The 21,713-nt window shown below is 39.1% G+C and overlaps 1 protein-coding gene across 1 annotated transcript in view; it reads left to right on the top strand.

Annotated features, from left to right (window-relative positions):
• Positions 1-9,418, top strand: part of EVC2 (EvC ciliary complex subunit 2) — an 80,244-nt gene extending 70,826 nt beyond the window's left edge. The window contains exons 22-24 of the mRNA XM_049794863.1: positions 6,354-6,547; positions 7,435-7,536; positions 8,019-9,418. Of these exons, the coding sequence (XP_049650820.1) occupies positions 6,354-6,547; positions 7,435-7,536; positions 8,019-8,292 (570 nt within the window). The 3' untranslated portion in view covers positions 8,293-9,418. The remainder of the gene's footprint in view (positions 1-6,353; positions 6,548-7,434; positions 7,537-8,018) is intronic.
• The last annotated feature ends 12,295 nt before the right edge of the window (positions 9,419-21,713 follow it).

Genomic DNA, 21,713 nt, shown 5'->3' with positions numbered 1-21,713 from the left:
AAACTAGATGATAGAAGGACTGCGAGTTAAATTTTCTAGTATCATTGCACATATTGTTTCCAAAAAGAGTATCACCTCTTCAGGTAATTTGCTGTCTGTTGGCTGCCTGTCAGTGCCACAAAAGGCATTAAAAATGAATCGCCGTTGTCCCCAAATTTTATCTGCAGCCCTTGGTTGAGATATATAGCTAGCATCAGAAAAGAGACTTGCTGTTGCAGCTTTTCACATCCAAGTATCTTGCCTGTCAGGGACAGGAGTTGTTGCAGTCACCTGTAGCATAAATTGGGAGCTTCAGAGGCCAGCAAGCCAAGGAGGGACCACTTAGACTAAGGGTGTCTCAGCTCTTCATGTCTCTCAGCTTGTTTCTGCTCAGTTTTCTGAACTCTTTATCCTCTCCTGAGTTAGATTGCTATTTGAGGTCAGCTGCTCTCATGAAGAATTGGAGTGAGACTCCTGTATATTACAACTGTGTTGGGAGATTCACCTGAAAGGTAGCACATGTTTTCAGTTCCTTACTCTGATTTGGGTAAGGAATTTGCATCAGGAACTGCTACAGCTGACAGGATTGTGATAATCACTTCAGTTTCTGCCTCTCGTGGGCTCCATTCAGAGCAGGGTCCTTCCACGAGGCTTGCTGGAAGAGACTTGCTTCTGAATATCTGGCAGCCTGATAGCTGAGCTGCTGTCCTGGAATGGAAGATCTCCCTTTGTGCTACTGAATTAAATCAGGAAGAGTGGGAATTCAAACCTTGTCTTACACTTTCCAAGAGCATCCTATCCTCTGGGCATAATAATATGAACACCAAAACCCCATTCTGGTGTGTCTTGCAGTGTAACATTTGAAGGTGTTGGCTGAGGAGGTCATGACCATTGTTACTAGCCTTCTCATTTTAAGTCTAAGCTATTTTTTCCCTTAGTTTTGGTTATTGTTATTGTTGTTGTTGTTGTTATTTTCCTCTTTGTGCTTTTTTTGTTTGTTTGTTGGTGGGGGTGGTGGAGGTTTTTTTCCTGTTGCAACGGCTTTTTTTCAAACCATCTTGCCACCATGTTGGCCTTGACAGTTTGGTGTATTGTAAGTGGATATGGCTATCAGGAACTCCTGAATTCCGTTCCAGCCTTCACCTCCTTCTCAGTGTGTTTTCTGCCCCCATGGCCTACTGCACATAGAGCTCCTAACATTTTATGGGGACTTCACAGAAGTAGCATCCTGCTGACACTGCTAAAAATTTCTGCTGCAGGCTTTTGTAGGGTACTTATGACATAAATATTGAGATGATGGCCAGTTTTAATCTGATTATTTCTTTATAACTTTAAACTTTATATGTATTCATTTATACTCCTTTAAAATTAGTTGCATAGTGCTGATGAGGCAGTTGCTATTTTCAGTTATTCGGTCAGTTGTGGAACAGTGACATGAGCAGTGACAGCTATAACTCTTTTCACAGGTGATATTAAATTTGATGCTTTATTTGCCCATTTGTAGTTGCAGTTTGCCTAATAATTCAAGATTTCAGAACACTTTGCTAGGAGAAAAGATAATTTTTTTGTCCTGTTCAGCATTCCTGGTTTTTTTTGTAATACAGGTAAGGAGTTAACAGGCTTGTGTGAATTATTTTGCTGAAGCATACAGTGCTTCAGATACCTTTTGAATATGATAAATATAAGTCTTACATAAAATAAACTCCATTCAACATCAGTGGTAAATACACATCAGAACAGATGTAAAAATTGAAAATGCTTTGAAGGTCCTTCGGGTTTTGCTGATCTTTCTCTGTACTACTGTGGTTCAAGTCATTAGTCTTGGTGGACCATAATCTTGGGAATTCTTTTTATACTTTTTTTTTTAACCCCCTAGTTCATTATATATTTATCTGACAAAATATTCTGCATCCAGAAATGCTGGCCAGTATAGAGGCTTGAGACAGCACAGACCAACTCCTCCAGATTAGCACTACCAAGACTATTTTCATAGTTTAATTTCAGTGCTTTTAAATCTGCTCTAGCCTTGCAAACTTGGACTAATTGAAGGAATGGCTGGGACCTTGTTCAGTGTTTATTTAGCAATTTCATGAGCTGGCAAAAACAATCACTAAGTGGGAACTGTTAAAAGAGAGCATGAATAGTGCATTAATCTCATGTTGTGGTTCTTAGCTTGCCATGCTCCTGGGCATAGAAGGGTAGGAAGAAGGTGCATGTAACAAGCCAGCTGCTCAGCAGAAGAGTTCTTACTTTGCAAAGGATGTTGTGAATTGTTTTTCTGCTGCCCTTGAGTTTGGTTGTCTCTGATAGAGCCTCAGCGTCTACCTCTTTCATGAAGGCATGAGTTCAAGATGTGTGGCATGTTAAGATGAATGCTGAAGCAGGTGTGTAGGACTTGGTGGAAGCGAAAAGAGTCAAACCTGGTGGCTGAGTGCTGCTGCTGCTGGCTGTGAATCATTTCGAAGGGAACCCTTTCCCAAGAGACCTTGGCTCTTTTCTTAGCGTTTCAGTTCAAAGGCATTGCTCTCTTTTGTTTGGAAGTGTTAATCGTATTTATCATCAGACTGCATGGGACTAACCAGGAGAGTGCTGGTTTTGCATGTTATTGTAGCTTGTTTCTGTCCTAGCAAGTTTGATAATACTGACACTCCTTGTCCTGCATTCCCAAAGATCATACCACTTAACTGGGGGGAAGCTACAGATTGCTTTTCTACAGCATAGGTAGAAATGTTGCTCAACTTGTCGACAACTTAATTGTCTTCCTGTGATGGTTGTTGGCTTTTTTTGGCACAGATATATTGTGAAAGAGCATCTGAAAAGCATGGCATGTAATCTGCAAGTTGAGAGGTTAAAATCATGTTTTGTAGATTACAGATACATGAAAACAGAGTATGTCATATTTTCACAGTACCCAGTCCTCTTAGCACACTAGCAGGTGAATAATGACCCTTGAAAATTACAGATTTTGACATCTTGAAGACAGAGATTCAAGAGCATCACTGTCACCTCACTGCACTTGAAAAACTGGACACACTGTTCAGTGTATACTTGGGGGACTGTGCTCTATGTTTAGTTCATAAGATCCCCTGAAGAAATACTTAATTTATGTAAATATGCATTAGATATACCATTGGGGTTTTTCTGTTTATATTTATTTATATAAAGTGTAGCCCAGAGATATTCTGGGACATACCTTATTGAAATTCCATAAAACCTATACATATTTACCCTGCAGATAATACAAAACAAAATTTCTGTTCTTAGCAAGTATAATAACTTAACTCCAATTATAATTCCAAACCTGAGTACTCTTAATTCAACTGTAAAGATGTGCTTAGTAGAAAAGTAATTTATTAATTTATTAAGGCTCACAGTGTAACTAACATGTTCCTACTTTCAGATGTGCGTATCCTGTGAGCTGATATGGGAATATTTTTTTAAATCTTTTTTCCTTCTGTTTTCTTACACTTTAGAGAACACATTCTATTGGCAAGTATTAGCAAACTATAGCTATTGTACCTCTGTAGCTTACACTCATTCTTTACTTTAAAGAAGATTTTCCCTTTCAGACTAGTTTCCAGAACTGTGGATGCAGCCCTCTCTGGAAAACCAGTTAAGTTTTACTTTCCTTTATTTCCTACATCCTTATGGAGGCATATCTAAGTCAGTAAGAGATTTGCTTGAATGATAGTGAGTTCCGGATCATAAGCCTCTGGCTGAGAAGTTACTTTTAAATCAGCTCATAGCTATAGCCCCAGGTACACTGGTTGCATTTTAGAGACAACAGATGATGCAGGCAGACTGTCATGTGGAAACAGCAAAGTAAGTTTGAAACACAGCATGGATTGAGTTCATTGATTCTTACATTAGTTGTTTAAATACACACCGCTCAGTCCAAATGCTTAAAAGTAATTCTGCTGTTTCTAAACTACAATTAATTCCTGGTTTTATTTTGACCAAATTCAGAGAATACAGATGAGGTTATTGGTGGTGCAAGTAGCATTTGTATCCATTAGATGTTATGAAAAAAGTGAATTCCTAATCTTTGTGGTACCTTACCATATAATATACGTGAAGAATCAAACTCATTCCAGGCCAGAGGGCTTTTGGTCTGACTAGTGAGACCATTCTTGTGTTTGCATGCACATTCACTTCTCCTTCCTGCTTCTGCAAGCTGGTCTAGGTACCTGTGAGCATCTGAAAGTGCATGTTCACACATCAGCACTCCCTTTGCCACACATATCCGAAATGCACCTGGCTGGTGGGTGCCTGTGCCACTTTTGGTGCTGCTGACAGCATTGTGGCACCTTGCAGGATTACTTAATCGTGAATTCTACTCTGTTAGAAAAGCTTTAAGGGTTGCCTCTCAGTCCAATTTATACTTGATGCAGAAAGGTAGGGGTCAGAGAGGAGAAAAGAACATGTAAAAGAGGAAACTATTACAGAGGAAAGCAGTACTGAAGTCATGATGTTTTGACCATCCAGATATAAATTACTGAGTTAAAGGTCCTGAGACAATTTATCTGAAAAGGGCAGAATAGATCACAGATGTGTCCTTTTTACTCTCACTTAATGTTGTTTTTTGTAAGTTTCTAGAACAGTTTTTAAAGACCAAAAGTCCAATACAGTCTGTATACAACTATAGAAATTAAAGTGTGCGTATTAAGATTTAAGCTCTTATTTACATTCCTCTCCAGAGAAGAAACAAATAATTTCTTGCCCTAAGTAGCCTGAACAGACATCTCTTTTGCCTAACTTTGGTGCCTGTTTAGGGTGAAAATATTGGATGTTCTAGATGCCATGTCAACTTACTAATTTCTCATCAATCTTAGGATTTTGTCGTGTTCATTCTAGTATCTCAGTGGTTTCCATGGAAATCCTGTAACAACACTGAAGAGCCCAGGAAACTTTAGGAAGTGGCTAGTTTTCCTGCCTTTTGGAGGGGAGTTCTCTGCTTGGAGAAAAGTTACGGGAAGAGGAGGTTGATCGATTTCCTTATTTTGGGTGGCTGGCTGAATTTGGGTTAGGGCTGCTTTGGGGGTGGTTGCTTGGTTTGGTTTTACATGGATGTAGCAGAAAGAATTGTCCTTTACAGAGCATCCTTTTGGTGAAATGGCTTCTTTCAAGGACAAAGATTCACTTAATACAAGGATTTCCTAGGTGTATTCGCTTCTCTGAAAATTTGTCATGCAAAAAAGAGGGAGAGGTTGAATATTTGCTGTGACATTTTGAATCCACTGTGGACAAAGAAATCAGCTGTCTTCCTGCATGGTGGGACTTTGTGGGGTTTTTATGTGACATGGGCTTTGTAGCCCTCTGCCCCATCAATACTAACAGGAGGGTCTACAGAGTGGAGGTGACTCAGCTGTCAGGAGTCATCTTGAATGTTTGGCACATTTTACCTAACTTCGGTTACCTGAGATATGTGTTTTGTTTGAAGAGACTACAACAGCATTTTTCTGGCATTCTTTGAGGCATTTAACTTGCTTTAATTTCCTCTACTTTTTTCCTTCCATGTAGTTCTCAATATATTGTAGAGTTTTGATATTTGATACGCATGAGAAATCCCCAGAAACAGCCCTGGGGACACAGTAGTTTTGACAGCAGAGCAGAAAATAACAACGGGGTTTTGGTGTTTGGAGGGGGGCAGGAAATGGGGCTGGGTGATTGTCTAGGGAACAACTAAATTTGAACTTAGTCTATTTGAACACTATGTGAGTATGCTTTACCACTGACTTTTGGGCCAGAAAAGAGAGGATGTATGGGGGAAAAAACCCCCACCAAAACAAAACCAGATGTTTCCTTCACCTCTTAACAAATGTTACAAGCTGTTCTCTGAGAATCTGGTGTTACGAGAGGCTGAACAATGAAATGCTCAACCATGGCAACATGTAAATGTTGTCATTAGGTTTCAGAGGCTATTTGTTTTCCCCTAATTTTACAGACCAAGAAATGCCATATTGCTTCATTACTATCTTGAAAGCATTTATTTATAATAGTACAATCCATAAAGTAACTAAACCTGACATGCTAGAATATGGTTGCATTGTGATTTTTTCCAACGGAAGGGCATCGAGTGCATGCCCTAAGCACATATGCCAAGGTCAACTGGTTGTTTAAGATTTACATTGCCTGTATCCAGAATGAAATAGACAACTATTTCAACTAGTATATGATACGGGCCAGTCTGGGTAGAAGCAGTGAGACTGGGACTATGACCACTTGACACCAAAACTGTCACCACTAACATGATTTTCAGTAATACTTCTTGTTTCTATAATGAATAATTCTTTAATGATAGTAATTAAAATTTGCTAACACTTTTTTTATTTTCAATGCTAAATTTATCTCTTTTCTACTCATTAATCCTCTAGGAGCTCCGACTGGCAGGTTATTTAGCTAAACTGACAAGGGTACCAATGGGGATGTTGCACAGGATCCTGAACTTGTTGCTGCCCTCCAGCTCACAAAGTGAGGTTCTTTCTGTCCTCAATTCCATCAGTAAATATTCAGATGGTGTTGCTGAAGTTGGCAGTAATGCAGATGACTCTGGCAGCTGTAAGAAAAAGTAAGTGTGATACATTTTGGTAGACGATTGCAAGAGAAGATTATTGCTTTACATGTATATGTATTTATTTGCTGGACAAGCAAACTGACAGCAATAGAAAAATTCACAGGTGCATAAGTTTCCTTTTGAAATATTTTTGTGGGGTAAGTGAAATATTTTAACTATAATAAATTGATTGATGAAAAGTTAATAAATTTTATAACTTTATGAATCAAACTGTTATTTTCTAGATTTATAAGTCTTGTTCTGATGATTTTCTTTCTATTGAATTTAATTGGAGTTTATTGAAACTTACTCAAATTATTTTCATTCCAGCTTTTTGTATTTGTAATATTCATAGCACACCAGATTTCAGGTGTCTATAGCTCCTAAAGATATAAAGGAGGTCCTCCTTTCTAATAGTGGAAGTTTCAACCTGCAGATGCCTGTCCCTTTGTAGTTCATTACTAAAGTCCCAAGTGGCCACTGTTTTTTCCCTACACTCACAGAGACAGGTAGTCTCCCAAGAGCCTTCATCCCTCCAGTTTATCCCTGTTAAGACCAGCTGAATAGCTGTGCACCTAATACCGAGAGGTGCTCTGGGACCCTCGCTCCCAACTCCCTGCCATGACATGGGAAGGGGAGAAAAGCAGCTGGGCACTGGGCCCTCTAGTTGTCAGATGTGAGTTGTCAAGGAACAGATAAGTGTCCTTGGGACCATGCCCTGAGGTGTGATCTTAGCTGATTTAAATGATTTGTGGCAGGGCAGCAAAAATACTTGACCGCTCTTACTGACTGTCTTAATGGTATTACTGTCATGGGTTTGGTAGCTAAAATCAGAAAGGGGAGGGAAGTGTGTATATTTGGGGATTTGCTGCTGGGAATTTTTTTCTTTCCTGCTCCTTCAGGAAGAACCAAGAGTTGTGGCAAGCACTGGAGAACAAAGTAAGGCAAGATCTGATAAACAGAAGTTTGGAAAAGATGCCTTCTCTAAACAAGAGAAAAGACAGGTGAGGAGAAAACAGGAAGAAACATATGATTTTTTTTTTATACTTCATTTCATCTCCAAAGGTTCCTCTTATATACATTAGAAATCAGAAAATAAGTTCATATATACACCTTTTCTGACACTGTTCTGCTGTTCAGTGCTTGTGTTTCCTACAACATATTGTCACATAGTAAGCAATAATAGTAAATGCCTAAAAAGACTTTTCCATACATATCCACAAAATTGACCCATTTTTCATAGATATTGCCCATATTCCCTATGGTTATTTATTATAAAGTTATCTTTCCTTATGCAATTTTGTATCTCATAAAATGATATGTAAATTGTTGGGGATTGGAATGGAAATTACAATTCTGTCTTTTGAAATATGATCTTCTTTAGCTTCCAAAGTCACCACTTCTATGTCAGGATATGATATAGGAAACTATGCTTTTTTTTCCCCAAATTTTGTTTGTTTCAATTCAATTTTTTTCATTAATGTAGCTTGATAAAGAAGAAGCAGCTTGCCCTCTTGGAAAAAGCATCATTCATCCATCTTGGATGTTCGCCTACACATCCTCCTATGGAACAGTCTGATCTACCTGTTCCTTTGGACACTGCAACTGCTGAAGCCATAGAGCTGTTAGACACAGGGGAGAAGGTATTTTTGTTCCGTGAGCCAAGTGATCCAATAGTTTCTTTGCATAATTCTCCAAGGAAAAAGAAAAAGAACTTTCTTAATTCCAAAAAGACTGCTCGTGCAAATATGGACTTGTGAGGGCAAGTTCCATTCAAAGTATCAATTAGGGAAGAGGAAGTTTTTTAAAATTCAGTAAAATAATGAGAAAGAATGAAGTGTGCAGTTTAAATAACATGCGCATAGCTTTAATCTCATTTGTCTGACATTGTAAATAGCTGTAATTTCAGAATGGCGCAGTTAGCAATGTGCATTGTGCATTTTTTAATTCTTGGAAGCATATGATGCAGTAGATGAAATATGGGTGTTCTATGATGCACATTCTGGCAGGCAGGATTCAGTGTTCCTTCAGTACATTTTGATAATTTTTGCACTGATTTTACTGTAGCTGTATTTTCATAATTTATGCAGAAAGGTTATTTATTATATAAAGTAAGTACTGATTTACATTTCTTGTATTTATATATTCTTGTAATAAGCTGCAGTATAGCAGATGGCATGAAGAGGTGAAGTGGACAACCCATAAGTCCTCTGTTCTCTGATTTTCTGTTACTCTAGCTAATTTACTGTTTAATGTCATGTTCTTAATAGGCTTTGAATGTTACTTCTGCAGTCTGTGTTCTGCAGTGATAGCTGGTAGTCCAGATCTTCAGCATATACATATGTACTTAGCATTACATCCTGGAGTAACTTCAGCTTTTTGCTATTGATTCTAAACTTACTTCAGCTGAACTATGAATGTGGCTACAGCTCAAAACTGTGTTAAATAGTTGCAACCTGTTGCAATCATTTTTTTGGTAAACGAATATCATCACCGTTGCTCAGTAGAAAAGGGAAAAATGTGAATGGGCATGTAATACCTTCAGAAGTTTTTTTGATTGCAGTGCTGCCAACTCTCACAATTTTAGGTTGGTATTTTTGAATTTCTTATTCCTGGATTTCTCTAAATTGATGAGAATATCATTTTACATTTGAAAAAGAGTTAATTTTTAAACCTTTCTAGTTGACAGAAAGAAGCCTGTAAATATGAACCCTAAAAACACGAACAGGAAAAGGCTAAATAAAAGAAACACATGTATTTGTTAATATTTCATGGTATTCAAGCCTGTTTTGAGGGGGTTTGAGCTGTGTTTGAATGCTATGCTCTGAGGGTACTGTGAACATATATTTTGCAATATATTTTATGGAGTTTCTGTTTCTTTGTATTAATAGGGTGCCAATTTAATTTTAAAAATTAAAATGTTGCAATGTACGTGTGTCTGCAGTTGGCATCTCTTCCAAGTGGAAAAAAACATTATTTTTTTTTCTCTGCTTCTCTTGCTTGACAAGTTTAAATATTCATCCCACAGTAAACAACAATTAGTGTTTCATATCGCTATTAGCATTAGAAAATGTATGCAGCAATTAGCCTGATAATCCTAATTATTTTTTGATTGCATTCTTCAGTCTTTTCATAGAAGTCATCGCTGTCACAGAAAGAGGAATCTATCAGGGTTGTGGAGTTCAGAGTCGCTATGTTTTAATGCATCCCCAAGGCGTGGGTAGGTAAAGGTAGGGTCTGTCCTATCTTGGAGGTAGGTCAGAGCTGTATGGGAGGAGGCTCAGGTGTTTCAGAAAGGGGTTTGGCCCTATGCAAGAAAAGCCAATAGGAAAACCTGAGCTGTGCTTGGGGCTGCAAGGAGCACTTGAAAGCTGAAGTACCCTCTCTTGAATGTGAGTCTTTTCCAAGGTTTCTTCACAAGCCCAGTCTCTAGGCTGTTATAATATAAAAGGAAAATGACAGTACTGATCACAGATAAGACAGTGGGGCCAATAGCTTTAATCAGTTAAAATAATAATACAATGCAACATCTGAATATTGATTGCAATATCAATTTATTATCCTTAACAGATAACCTGTATGTCTAATAATAGAAAGCTGATTTGTAACTCTCACACATCTCATCACAAACTGGAAGCAGCTCAGTGATTGTAACTATTCTAGCAGGGAAAGTCATCCCTGCTATGAATCAGTTTCATTTCATGCAATACATATTCAATGAAATTACCAGATCTTAACATCTCTTGTGCCTTATGAGAGTACTACCCAGGTAATAGCCCACTTCAATAAAGAGTTGACTTACTTTCAGCTTTGAGTCACTTGGAGGACAGAGGAGGGCCAGCTGTTGTGTGTGCAGTTCTGTGTGTGTACCATAGGTATTAGCATCCATATTTCACAGCTGAAGTCTTCCAAGGAATGTGTGCTGGACAAGCCATTCAAATTAAATCCATGTGGCTTCATAGTCATCAGTAAAATAAGTAATATAAAAGGCCAAAGTCTTCAGGATTTTGAACATTATCCACATGGGGCAAATTGTTCTTCATTCTAAGTAAATTAACATCAGAAAGGTATGCCTTACAGTCTGGCTGAACCTCTTACTTTAAACAGATGTAGGCAAATTAAAAGGATAAAAGTATCTGGTAAGGGTGCTAATATCATGCTCATTGTAGAATTGGGACTTAAAGAAATGCCTCACTTGTTTAGCAACTCTTCCCATTGGTTTCTACCTGGCTATATAATGCATTTTACTGAGATTGAAAGTACTGGAAATGAAGGACCCTCTAATTAATCCCACTATTAATTGTGTTCCCCTGGAAGTTCATTAGTTCTCATCTTGTCCCTGACCGTTGATGATATACTCATCTCCATTGTGGCTGTTGTCTCCCCTCAACCTGAAGCCATTGACCAAGGAGCCAAAATGATTCTATGATTCTAAAACGTGCAAAGAACAGGCAAAAGTAACTGTCCTTGGGCAGTGATGCTTTAATCCATGCAGTACAAACTGACTTTCTGTCAATGGTATAATTATTGAAGAAATTACTCTCCCCGCTGAACTAGTAAACTGCAGCTTTTTGTTAGCATTTCTTCAACATGCACTTAAGTACTGTTAGCTTGCAGTCTGCACCCACTGCACAGCTGTCCTGGTTTCAGCTGGGATAGAGTTAACTGTCTTCCTAGTAGCTGGTGCAGTGCTATGGTTTTTGAGTTCAGTATGAGAAGAATGTTGATAACACGCTGATGTTTTCAGTTGTTGCTCAGTAGTGTTTAGACTAAAGTCAAGGATTTTTCAGCTTCTCATGCCCAGCCAGCGAGAGAGCTGGAGGGGCACAAGAAGTTGGCACAGGACACAGCCAGGGCACCTGACCCAAACTGGCCAAAGGGGTATTCCATACCATGTGACATCACACCCAGTATATAAACTGGGGGGAGTGGGGGTGGGAGATCGCTGCTCGGGGACTAACTGGGCATCGGTCAGCAGGTGGTGAGCAACTGCATTGTGCATCACTTGTGTATTCCAATCCTTTTATTGTTACTATTGTCATTTCATTAGTGTTATCATTATTAGTTTCTTCTTTTCTGTTCTGTTAAACCGTTCTTATCTCAACCCACGAGTTTTACTTCTTTTCCCGATTCTCTCCCCCATCCCACTGGGTGGGGGGAAGTGAGTGAGTGGCTGCGTGGTGCTTGGTTGCTGGCTGGGGTTAAACCACGACAACACCACATGCCTTGTGCCCAGGGCACTGCCTGGGCACAACCTGGCTCCCAGTTCAGGATTTTCAGGAGGCTTATTAGATGTGCATAGGCTCCTGAGCATTATCATTAGCCCAGCTTTCTGCTCATGGTGTGATCCCTTATGAAGGACCACGTAGTGTTTGTCAAAGCAGAGGTATGCATCGGTAGGGGACAAAATGCTAGCGCTATATAAAGACTCAAAGAAAATGATGTTAAGATCCTTTGCTCCTTTTAAGATTAAATTGACACTTACTGGAACATTTAAAATTGTCAAGGTCCTCAGTGTCCATACATTTAAGCGGAATCGGTATCCACATGCTTTTGGACCTGTGCAACTGTTTGCAGTGGGGTAAGTAATTATTCACCAGATTTTCTGCTGTGTCATATTATGATCCTGTTGTTCATGTTGTGTGCTGTAGTTTCCTCATGAATGCATTTACTGAAGTCTAATTAATTTGAGTAATGAAGTTCTTTGCTATATCTCTTAATCGAGGTTGAAACAAAAATCACAGGGTCATAGATAATAGCATGAAGCCTGCATAGTCTCCTTGAGAAAGGATGAGGCTTCAAAAGATTGTTTATTCTCCTTGCCATATTTCTGGCTTGGCATGTCAGAGATACAGATAGTGGATTAGCATGCAAGACATGTTGCTCACTCAGTTATTTAGTTTAACGCTAAGATCAAGCTTTTATTTAAAAGATTTCATTTAAAAGGTTTTTTTTAATAAAAAAGATCCCACATGGTGAAAAATGTCTTGGGGAAGATGTACACAAAATGTTGTTCTGTGACGATTGAGCTGAAAATGTTTCCATGCAACAAGTGAGTTGAGATTTCCGACACTAAGTTTCTGTTTCATTTCCCTGTCCTCAGTATTATGTATTAATTTATTATAAAGTAGGATACACATGCTAAACCTAATGAAGAGTAATTAATACCAAGAATGGATGACTGAATATTCTGGTAGAGACTTTCAACATTGTGTCAAAAAGTCAATCAATTGTAAATAAAAGCGAAAAAACATATATGGACCTGGCACTTCAGGAAAATGTAAAAACAGAAGTAAAAAGATTGACATTTTTGTGGAATTAATTGTTATGTTTAACAGATAACTTTATCTTCACTTATTGCTAGAGTAGTTCTGTTTTCAGATTAATTTTTAAAGTGACTGTCTCCTTAATAAGGTCAATTCTGCAAAATACTGGTTTGCTTTGTTTGAAGCTAGGGAAATCATGCTGCTTTCTTCCATTATCTTGTATTTACCCAGTTGCTATTTTAACACCTTTATTTCTTCTGGGGAATGTTAAGTTTTTATGCTGTTATCTTAATACAATCCAGCGCCAATAATTGCACTGCCTTTCATCAACAGCTCTCGCTTCCCGAGAGACTGACAGCAGAATTTTCAAAGCACCAAACGCCAAGTCCACTCACTCAGCTGACCCAGTTCCCCCTCTGCCCTATGCCAAAATGGTTTGCTGCTGTGCTGATGTAAGTGGTGCAGACATAGTTGTACCAGCAAAAAGTTTCTTTTCTTTACTGAATTATGAAAGCTATATTGTCACAGGCTGTTGAGAGCTGTGTGAGAGTTCATACGACCACTTATAGCAGCCAAGCAGTATTGTGCAAGTGATGAACATTATCCTCCTAGCCAAGTGCTCCAGGTAGGATCCAGCCTTTGCCACCTTCTGCTTCTCCACTCAAGTCCTCTTCTGCAAAATGACTGGTAACGGCCACCAGCTCAGGTCTTCAGTGCTCTCTTGCCATTTGTTTTCTTGTCATTCACAGGGAGCAAGGCAGGGAAGGTCAGGCTCAACACCTGTGAAAGACTATACAGTGTGCTCACCGTTTGCCTTTGTGTTGCAGTCGAGCTGTGATATAAATCGTCTGTTTAACGAGAACTGATAATGCCCATCTCTGTATTTGAGCAGTCTGTGCTTGTTGGTATATAAACCCACTAGTTATTTTTCCCACCTCAGCTGTATCAAGAAGCTTGAGAGCCGTGTTGACTGAAAGCAATTTGGTTTCCCCAAGGTTCAGACATTCCTCTGGAGAGCAGGGCACACACATTTGGTTATATATGCAGGGACGTGAGTTATATTTTGAAAACGTCAACTTCTTTGGAGCATCTTCTTCAATTATGCCAGAGAAGCTACCTGCAGAAAAGAGACTGTGTATTTTCAGCCACTTTTGTTTGAAGGGAGATAGCTGAATAAGAAAATAAATTAAAACCTGGAAGTGGCAGGTAATGTTCCAAGCCAAAATAGCACTCAGAATATGAGGGCAGAACTTGGTAAGTTTGAGCGTTGGTGTTAGGCTTTCGTCCTTCATTTTGTGTAACTGAGAATGACATGTGGTTATAATATGTGAATGGTTTTGTAGTTACTCAGCTGAACAAAAATATCCCTATGCAGAGTGTTTCAGGAGTAAAAAATTACTTCCAGGAGTATAAATTGAAAGGCCATAAGAAAATATTTTGAGTGGATAGATGTGCAATGTCTGAATTAATTTGAATAAATGTATAATTGTTTGTCAGATCTTTCCGATGTATTTTTGTTCTGCTTATGGCTTGACCATCACTAGTAATTAAATCTGGTCATGTCTGCCAGCAGATTTTTATTCATTTGGTATTGATCACTGTAATTCATCGTTCTAAAATTACCATCTTGGCTGAATCTGTGAATTGGCCTTTATGCATATTGCATACACAGGAGTACGTTGTCGTTGCTCTTTGTATACTGTAAAACTGGGTAATTTAGAGTTGTGTTATTGAAAGTGATGTCTTTCAAAGGGATCTCTTCTTTCCCATCCTTATGTCTTGGAGAATATCAAGGAGATACCAGGAATTAGAAGCTGTGTTTGAAAGTTTACTGGTTTAGGTCTTGAGACTTGAGTATTTTAGGTCTAAAATACTAGGAGTGCCCCATATTCATTTTGTCATATTTTTAACCAATTAACTGCTCTGCTAATGAGCAAAAGTTGTCAAAATATGCAATATACAAGATCTTATTTTTTACAACTCCTATATAATGATTAAATGCTCCCATGCTCTCAGTTTCTCAAATGAGAAGGAACAGAGTAAATTCAATGACAGTTTTAGTAAAAATAGTTCTTTTCACAGTATTTTTTTCCAGCAGTATATGTTTTTCACACAGAAAAATTTACTTGTTTCCCTATGAAAAGATTTGTCTCTCCGATGTCTGCTTTTCACCAAGGAACAGAGAAAAAGCCGTATTTCTATCCTGAAAGCTGGGAGATTGGGCTCAAGACCTTGCTTTGTTCCAGGTTTCCTTCCTAAACCTCTCTCTTTTTTCAGGAGAATGAATATGTTAGAGATTGTGATGCTCCCTGACTGACTCAAACCCAGTGAATACCTACCTTTTTATTATTATTATTATTTTTGTTTTCCCTTTAGTTGTATGGTTAGATGATGGTTTGATGAACACTGAGTAGCTTTGTGGTTAGCTGGTGAGCTGCCAGTGGCCGAGTCTGTCTTGGTGGGATACTGCACACTGCTTTTCTGCACACACCTTTCAAGAAAAATACCACCCAAGCCCCCCTTATGCTCCTGGCCAGCTAACGCACAGTCCAACCACCTGTAGAGAAGTACAGGAGATTTGAGGTGTTCAGAAGAGTCTTTCCTATACTGACAGATTTCATCAACTTCATATAAATCATGTACAGTATTTCCCCCTTGCCCATTGCTTTTTACAGCAGGGTGACATTGCTAACCATGTCTCTGATTCACCATCTGTGCCATTCTCAGGACCATGCTCTCCATGTATTCTCAATGGTATCACGATCTGTTCTCTTCAGACCATTCCTTTGGCTGGTTAAAACCCCTTTAAATTTTGATCTTGTCCTCCAGTGTGCTTGTTGCCTTTCCAGTTTGTTAGTGTTCACAAATTTAATAAGAATACTCTTTATTTCATCTTTCAGGTCATTAGTAAAAAGAAATGGAACATCTTCCAAGTTTCAATAAAAGAATCATAGTTGTTAGCCATCATAATAAAGTAGAAGGGAGGTCAGAAGTAATCCAAGACCTGGACTCACATCTTCAGCTGACACCTGCAGAGGGGCAGGTTCTAGGCAGAGGCTGTCATACCTTCGTCCTAAAGAGTATGTGATGATGCGTTTTGTTGCAAGGATACTAAGTGTAAATCAAGTCATGGTGTTTGGCAAGGAGGGAAGGGAAAAGTGTTTTTTGCTTTCAAGTACTGTATAAAATACTTAGTATGCCATGTTTAAAAAAAAAAAAAAACAACAAAAAAACCCTAAACAAACCAGGATTACTACAGAAACTATCAGTATAACTTATGTGGCTTTATAGAGAGTTACAAGCCTTCAGGCAAGTTCTGGAATAATGCAACTTTTCCTTTCATAGTAGAGAAGAGGAAAAGCCACATCTAACCAATTCAATTGATATAAATATCAAATTCGCAATTCTGTTTACTAATTTTTGACCTTATTTGTATAACAAGCCAGCATGCTGTTAACATGATTGTCTCTTTGAAGGGATATAGTACTTTTTGTAGAAAATGTTCTTGGTTGCAGAGATACCGGAACAAATGAGGTCCTGGGTTCCATGGAGGACCAGCTCAGTCAGTGATGGTGGTGAAGAGCTGTTTCTGCAGTTAAAACCTGTCGACACCAACAGTACGGTGCTGATCTCAGAAAGCTCCACTCCACCCAGCCAGGGGCAGCAGAGCTGAAATTGTGGGGCTCTCCTGGTGTTGCAGAGTGCCTCTGTGCAACAGCTAGTGATGGCTGCAGTGTCCTAGAAACTCCTTGTGTTCCCAGTTGAGGAAGATAATCCTTGGGGCACGTCACTTTTGTTTTTTTTAAATGAGGTCTACTAGAGTTATTAAATACATCAATATAGGCTTACTTCACAATCTCATTCTTCCTTCTGCATGTAGTCCCGATTACATCAGCGCTAAGCAGCTGCTTACAGCATTGGGTCTGTATCTTCAGTCTCCAAGCCCAGATAATTATTCTGTGTCCAGTGAGGACGTCAGTTGTCCGATCCCTTTTCTTCTTCCATCTCTGCTAAACACCCTCAGGAAGCACCAGGGATGAACTGATTCCTTACAGGTCTGCTCCTACCTTACCCTCCACAGTCTCTGCCTTGTTGCACAGAAATGTGACAATTTGTCACAGGCACTTGGGAGCCAAACACCTAAGGAAAGCTCTGAGCTTTATTATCAACTCCATTCATCCAGATTTGGTGCTCTGTTGTGAGTGAGTTAAACCAAGAAGCCTGTGTGAATCCCGGTGGTGGATGAATAAAGATCTGGGAACCAAGGCCCCAGTGGACTGCATTTCACTTGTGAATAAAACAAGTGAAAAATATACCAACACTGGAATAAGGCAGTTTGCAGCCAACTGTTGAATATGCAACATGGTCTCTTGAGGGAATTGGCTCCTGAGTAGCAGTGCAGTGGGGGAGAGAAGATTCATGAGCCGCCCGTCCGCTCCAAACCAGGCACAAAAAAGCTGTGGGTTCAGCAAATTTCCTGTAGGCTTTTGATGCAAAGCAGGAAGCTGTAACACTACCTCCGCTATATGCTGACAAAGATCTTTAAATGCATCTTGCGCATGTTGCTGTCAAGAGTGAAGTTAATTTCTGATACCAAGCCTAGACTGTGGAATGAATAAAACGAAATTAAGTAATAACTTTATTCTGAGAATAATTTTATTGCTGCATTTGTGTGTGTGTTTGAGAGGTTTTCTTCCTAACTGAAGCATATGAAGAGAGCACTTCTACTTCTAGCATTTAGGAACAATATTTACCAAGAACATGTGATAAGAAAATTATGATAAGAAAAGCTCTGTAAATTTGGGGAGAAAAAAGCCCTGCAGAAATGACTGAGCATCTTCCTGGCTCCTCCAGTTTTTATGCATATGAATAGTTCCTTAAATGCAATAATACTATTTACATGAATAAAGATGTCAGGGTTTGGTTAATACAACCCTGTACACTGTGATTCAGTGTCATATCAGACTAGAGAGTAATTCAGTGTGGCACAAACTCCTGCTAGCGTGTTCTGGCTGTCAAAGCACGCTCTGTGGACAGGGTACGTGCTGCAATTTGTTTTGCTTTATTTTGACCATCTAAATGTCACAGTGTCTAATAGAAGCTAAATGTCGTGGCTTTCCCTGTAACTGAGAGACAGGTACAGGCAGTACCTTAGGATGGCTCATCTAACACCTACAACAGGCAGTATAATTCGTGTTTTGAATAATTCTCTCTTACTGCTTTGTTACTAAATGAAAGTAGAGAAGAAGAGGAACTGGGAAAATTGACTCCATATACCGAGCAGGAAGAAATACTCAGATAAAAAGCTATTTCTCCTTCTCTTGGACTTTTCTGCTGTGTGTGACTCCTGCAAAGCAGAGGTACATTTTCATTGTGGGTCTCAGAACCTCTTTACAGGAAAGGCACTGAGTACCAGACATGATGGTTAGGAGGGAGAAGAACTATATTTTATTAGACTAATGAGTATACTTGGGCAAAGCAGAAGAGTTTTTCAGCATTTAAGTCTTTCTTCAAACAACACCAGAAGAACTTTTCAGCTCCTGGCTACAGTTGCCATGGGAGCAATTTCAAACAACTACGTTAGAGCTGGTCAATATTTTTAGTGAAGGAATGGCTTTTGTTTCAGAAACAAACTTGTTTAACACATACTGAACAAAACTAGAAATAAAAACAGTCTGGTTTGTTTCCACTTTCCTTTTTCCTCTTTTGCTGAATTCTTTTAAATGGCTGAAAAATCTTATTTTTTCCCTGTTTCTTGAATTTATGAAAATAAGCCTTTTTTTAATAGAGGCAAAACATATTACAAAATACTTGGATGAAAGAGTTGGTCATTTTAAACTGGTCCTTTAGGTCGAAATCCACAATCTTGGGAGCTTGTATTAGTGATAATTAAAGGGTATGTATTTAAGTATCCAAGATCCAGAATGTGACTGTCAATTAATTCTTCACTGCAGTCCAACTGTAAAGAGGCCTACACTGCAGAAGCCTTGAACCTTTATTTTCCACAGTTACCTAAATTTTTATTAGTAATTATGTGCCAATGGTCCTGAAGTAGTCCTGTCTCAATGGGACTGCGTATCTTGGTGTCTTATTTATCCTGAAACACGTTTATCGTCTTGAAATTTGAGGCTTTACAGCTGTGTGCTGCTCCCAGACCAGCATATCGTACGTGGTCAGTTGTGAGGCTGGGCTGACGTGGGGGCAGCTGACTGACATGGATCACACTTGCTAGCGGGATCAAGACATATAGGTGCTTTTTTATTTAAGAGGGTTTTTTTTCTTTCTAATGCCTTCCTAATGAGTCAGAAGGGCTTTAGAAGATAAGAGTGGTTTTTTAAAAAAGATGTTTTAATGTTTCATCCTCAGGAAACAGTCCAATGTATAAAAAACAGCCCTAGAAATCACGTGAAGATGCAACTTGAGAGCCCTCCCCTGCCGGTATGAATGGAGGCACCATAAGCTTGAAAGCAGAGGTATTCCCTCGAACCAGGCTGAGTTATGATACTGTTGTTGCCGTAGATGTAGCCTTTACACAGTCTGAATTCTCCAAAATCCTTAATATACTTGTCTGAAGTCTGAAAATCCTGTCATTCAAGTGTCTTAATTTCAGGGCCTAAAAGTGCCACCGTGAAATAGTGGGTGAAGAATCGTGGCAACAAAGCCATCTGGGCTCCACGCTTGCCTTGTTCAGGACCCTTGGTGCAGTCAGTCTGACGGGAAGCTGAGTAACCCCTTTGCTCTTTACCTGTTGATGTTAAGTAATGGGTTAGACTATCACTTGAAGATTTTATTTAAGATTTTAACATTATAAGATTTTTAAATGAACGAAAGATTTCTGGCAAACAGTTAAATTCTGGCACCATCACACTGAGGAATACGTCTTTGCTGAAAGCAATTCACTTGCTGCATTGAGCAATTGCTGCCAGTTTTCATGCCCACAGCTCTTGCTCCTTTTCCAGCTTCTGTGAGCAGGGACTGGGACTGAGCCTTGGGGGGAGTTAAGTACGGACCCTTTATAGGAGACCAAAGGATATTATGAGGCCAGCATGCTCAGGACGTTGCTGTGCTCAGCTGTAAGTCGCTGTGCTGTGGGAGAGAGTCTTGGTTTTATCACTGTAGATTGTGTTAATCAAAATGAACAGCAACAAATCTTTAGCCTCCTTTCACGACAGTTAATATCTACAGAGCCTAAAAGGCTATCTTGGAGACATATTTGCCTGGGAGTGCGTGGCTGTATTGCTGACATAAGAAATCTGCTAATTCTTGTTGAAGATGATGCCATTGTGCCCAGGAACGGCTGCTGCAGTGGGCTGAAACGCAAGCAATTACTCATGTGCCGTGCAGTTGTGTTGTAGAAATTAAAAGTGTTGATCATATCTTTCCATCAGTCCCAAGAGGAAATTTTATGGTTTGTTTTTTTCTCTTAGTTCCTCCTGAGGCTTGAATTAAATAACCAGCAAGCTAAGTATGTGTATGTACTTTATGAAACAGTGGTGTTATATTACACGTCTTTGAAAATTTCACTTGGAGCCAAATCTTGAGCCCAGATCCATTGATGTTAACAGATGTATCCTAATTGATACTCGCTGAAGCTCTGTTGATGATTCATGTTTCTGCTCCACTGTTTGGTTTTTTTAATATATCTTTTTGCTTTAGCATAAACATATAAACACAAGAAACAAATACATCTGTGCATAATTTCTGTATTGTAACTGGAAAAAAATCCTTAGACCCAAAATCCACTTCTGCTCTATTCATCCTTGTGTACCCTCCCATTGACCAGGGAATTTTTATTTTGTTTGATTCCCAGCACAGTTAATAATTCTAACCACTCTGCGTTCAGACTGTGTGGTAATACTGAGCAGCTTTGCAGGGTATAGACAGTTGCAGATGAAATGACAATTACCTGTTTGATACTGCACACTCTGAGCATGTACGTCAAAGCGTAATTTACATCTCTTCCTTTTACTGACTTTGAGTGATTTTTATTCTTTTAAGAAGCAATTCTTTGTGTTCCAGTAATATGGACTTCACATTACTTCCATTCCTCCAGTATTTGTTTTGAATAAACATGGTAAAGAAGTATCGCTACCATTTAACAGAGGGGAGAATGAAACACAGAATAAACAGATTCAAGGAAAGAGGCAGCGGTCTTTCCAGCAGATGCTGTCATGTAGCATTTATCCCACGAGCCTTGGTTATGAGTAGACGATGCCATCCCTTCCCAATGAGGTGTGAAGAAAGCTGACGCTATTTCACAAGTGCCCTAAACACGAAGGCCTGTGAGAGCAGTTGAGGGAAAAAGAAGTCAATAAGAGAAGCACTTCTTGAGCATGCAATGATTTGAATGAAGGACTGAAAGCCTTTCACTTCAGATAATGCAGACTGGTCATTAAGAAGAACATCATCATTACTGACATAATTTCAGCTATTCTATGAGAATACCATACATTTCAAAAGTGCTTTAGTTTCTATGCCATTGTGAAGCTAATCACTTAAAAAAAAAGGTGATTGCAAAGAAGTTAGTGTGGAATTAAGGGCTATCAAGCCAATTCTACCACTGCTATTTCAGAGAAATGTGTGTGGAGAAAGAGAGAGGGAAAGGATGCAAGTTTCGTTCTTTTCAGAGAATAGAAACCTGTTCACGCTGTCACGAAGTTAAATGAATATAACGTCAGATCTAAAATTCATGAGTATGGACAGACTCATCAGGAAGGGTTGCAATCGGCATGCAGAGACTATAAAAGTTTTAAAAAGGCGTGTCTGGATACAGCCCTCCTGAAGCTCTGTTTCAGGTGGCCGTTCTCGAATACCAATGAATTTCCTGGTCTAGCAGAGTCAGGAGTAAACACTGGGTTCAGAGCTATCGCTTACATTGTCTCGGATTAGTCACTTTGTGTTTTGTCTGAGGTGCT

Source organism: Accipiter gentilis, chromosome 3 (assembly GCF_929443795.1).
Source record: "Accipiter gentilis chromosome 3, bAccGen1.1, whole genome shotgun sequence".
Taxonomy (NCBI): domain Eukaryota; kingdom Metazoa; phylum Chordata; class Aves; order Accipitriformes; family Accipitridae; genus Astur; species Astur gentilis.
This window is presented reverse-complemented; position numbering and strand designations above follow the sequence as displayed.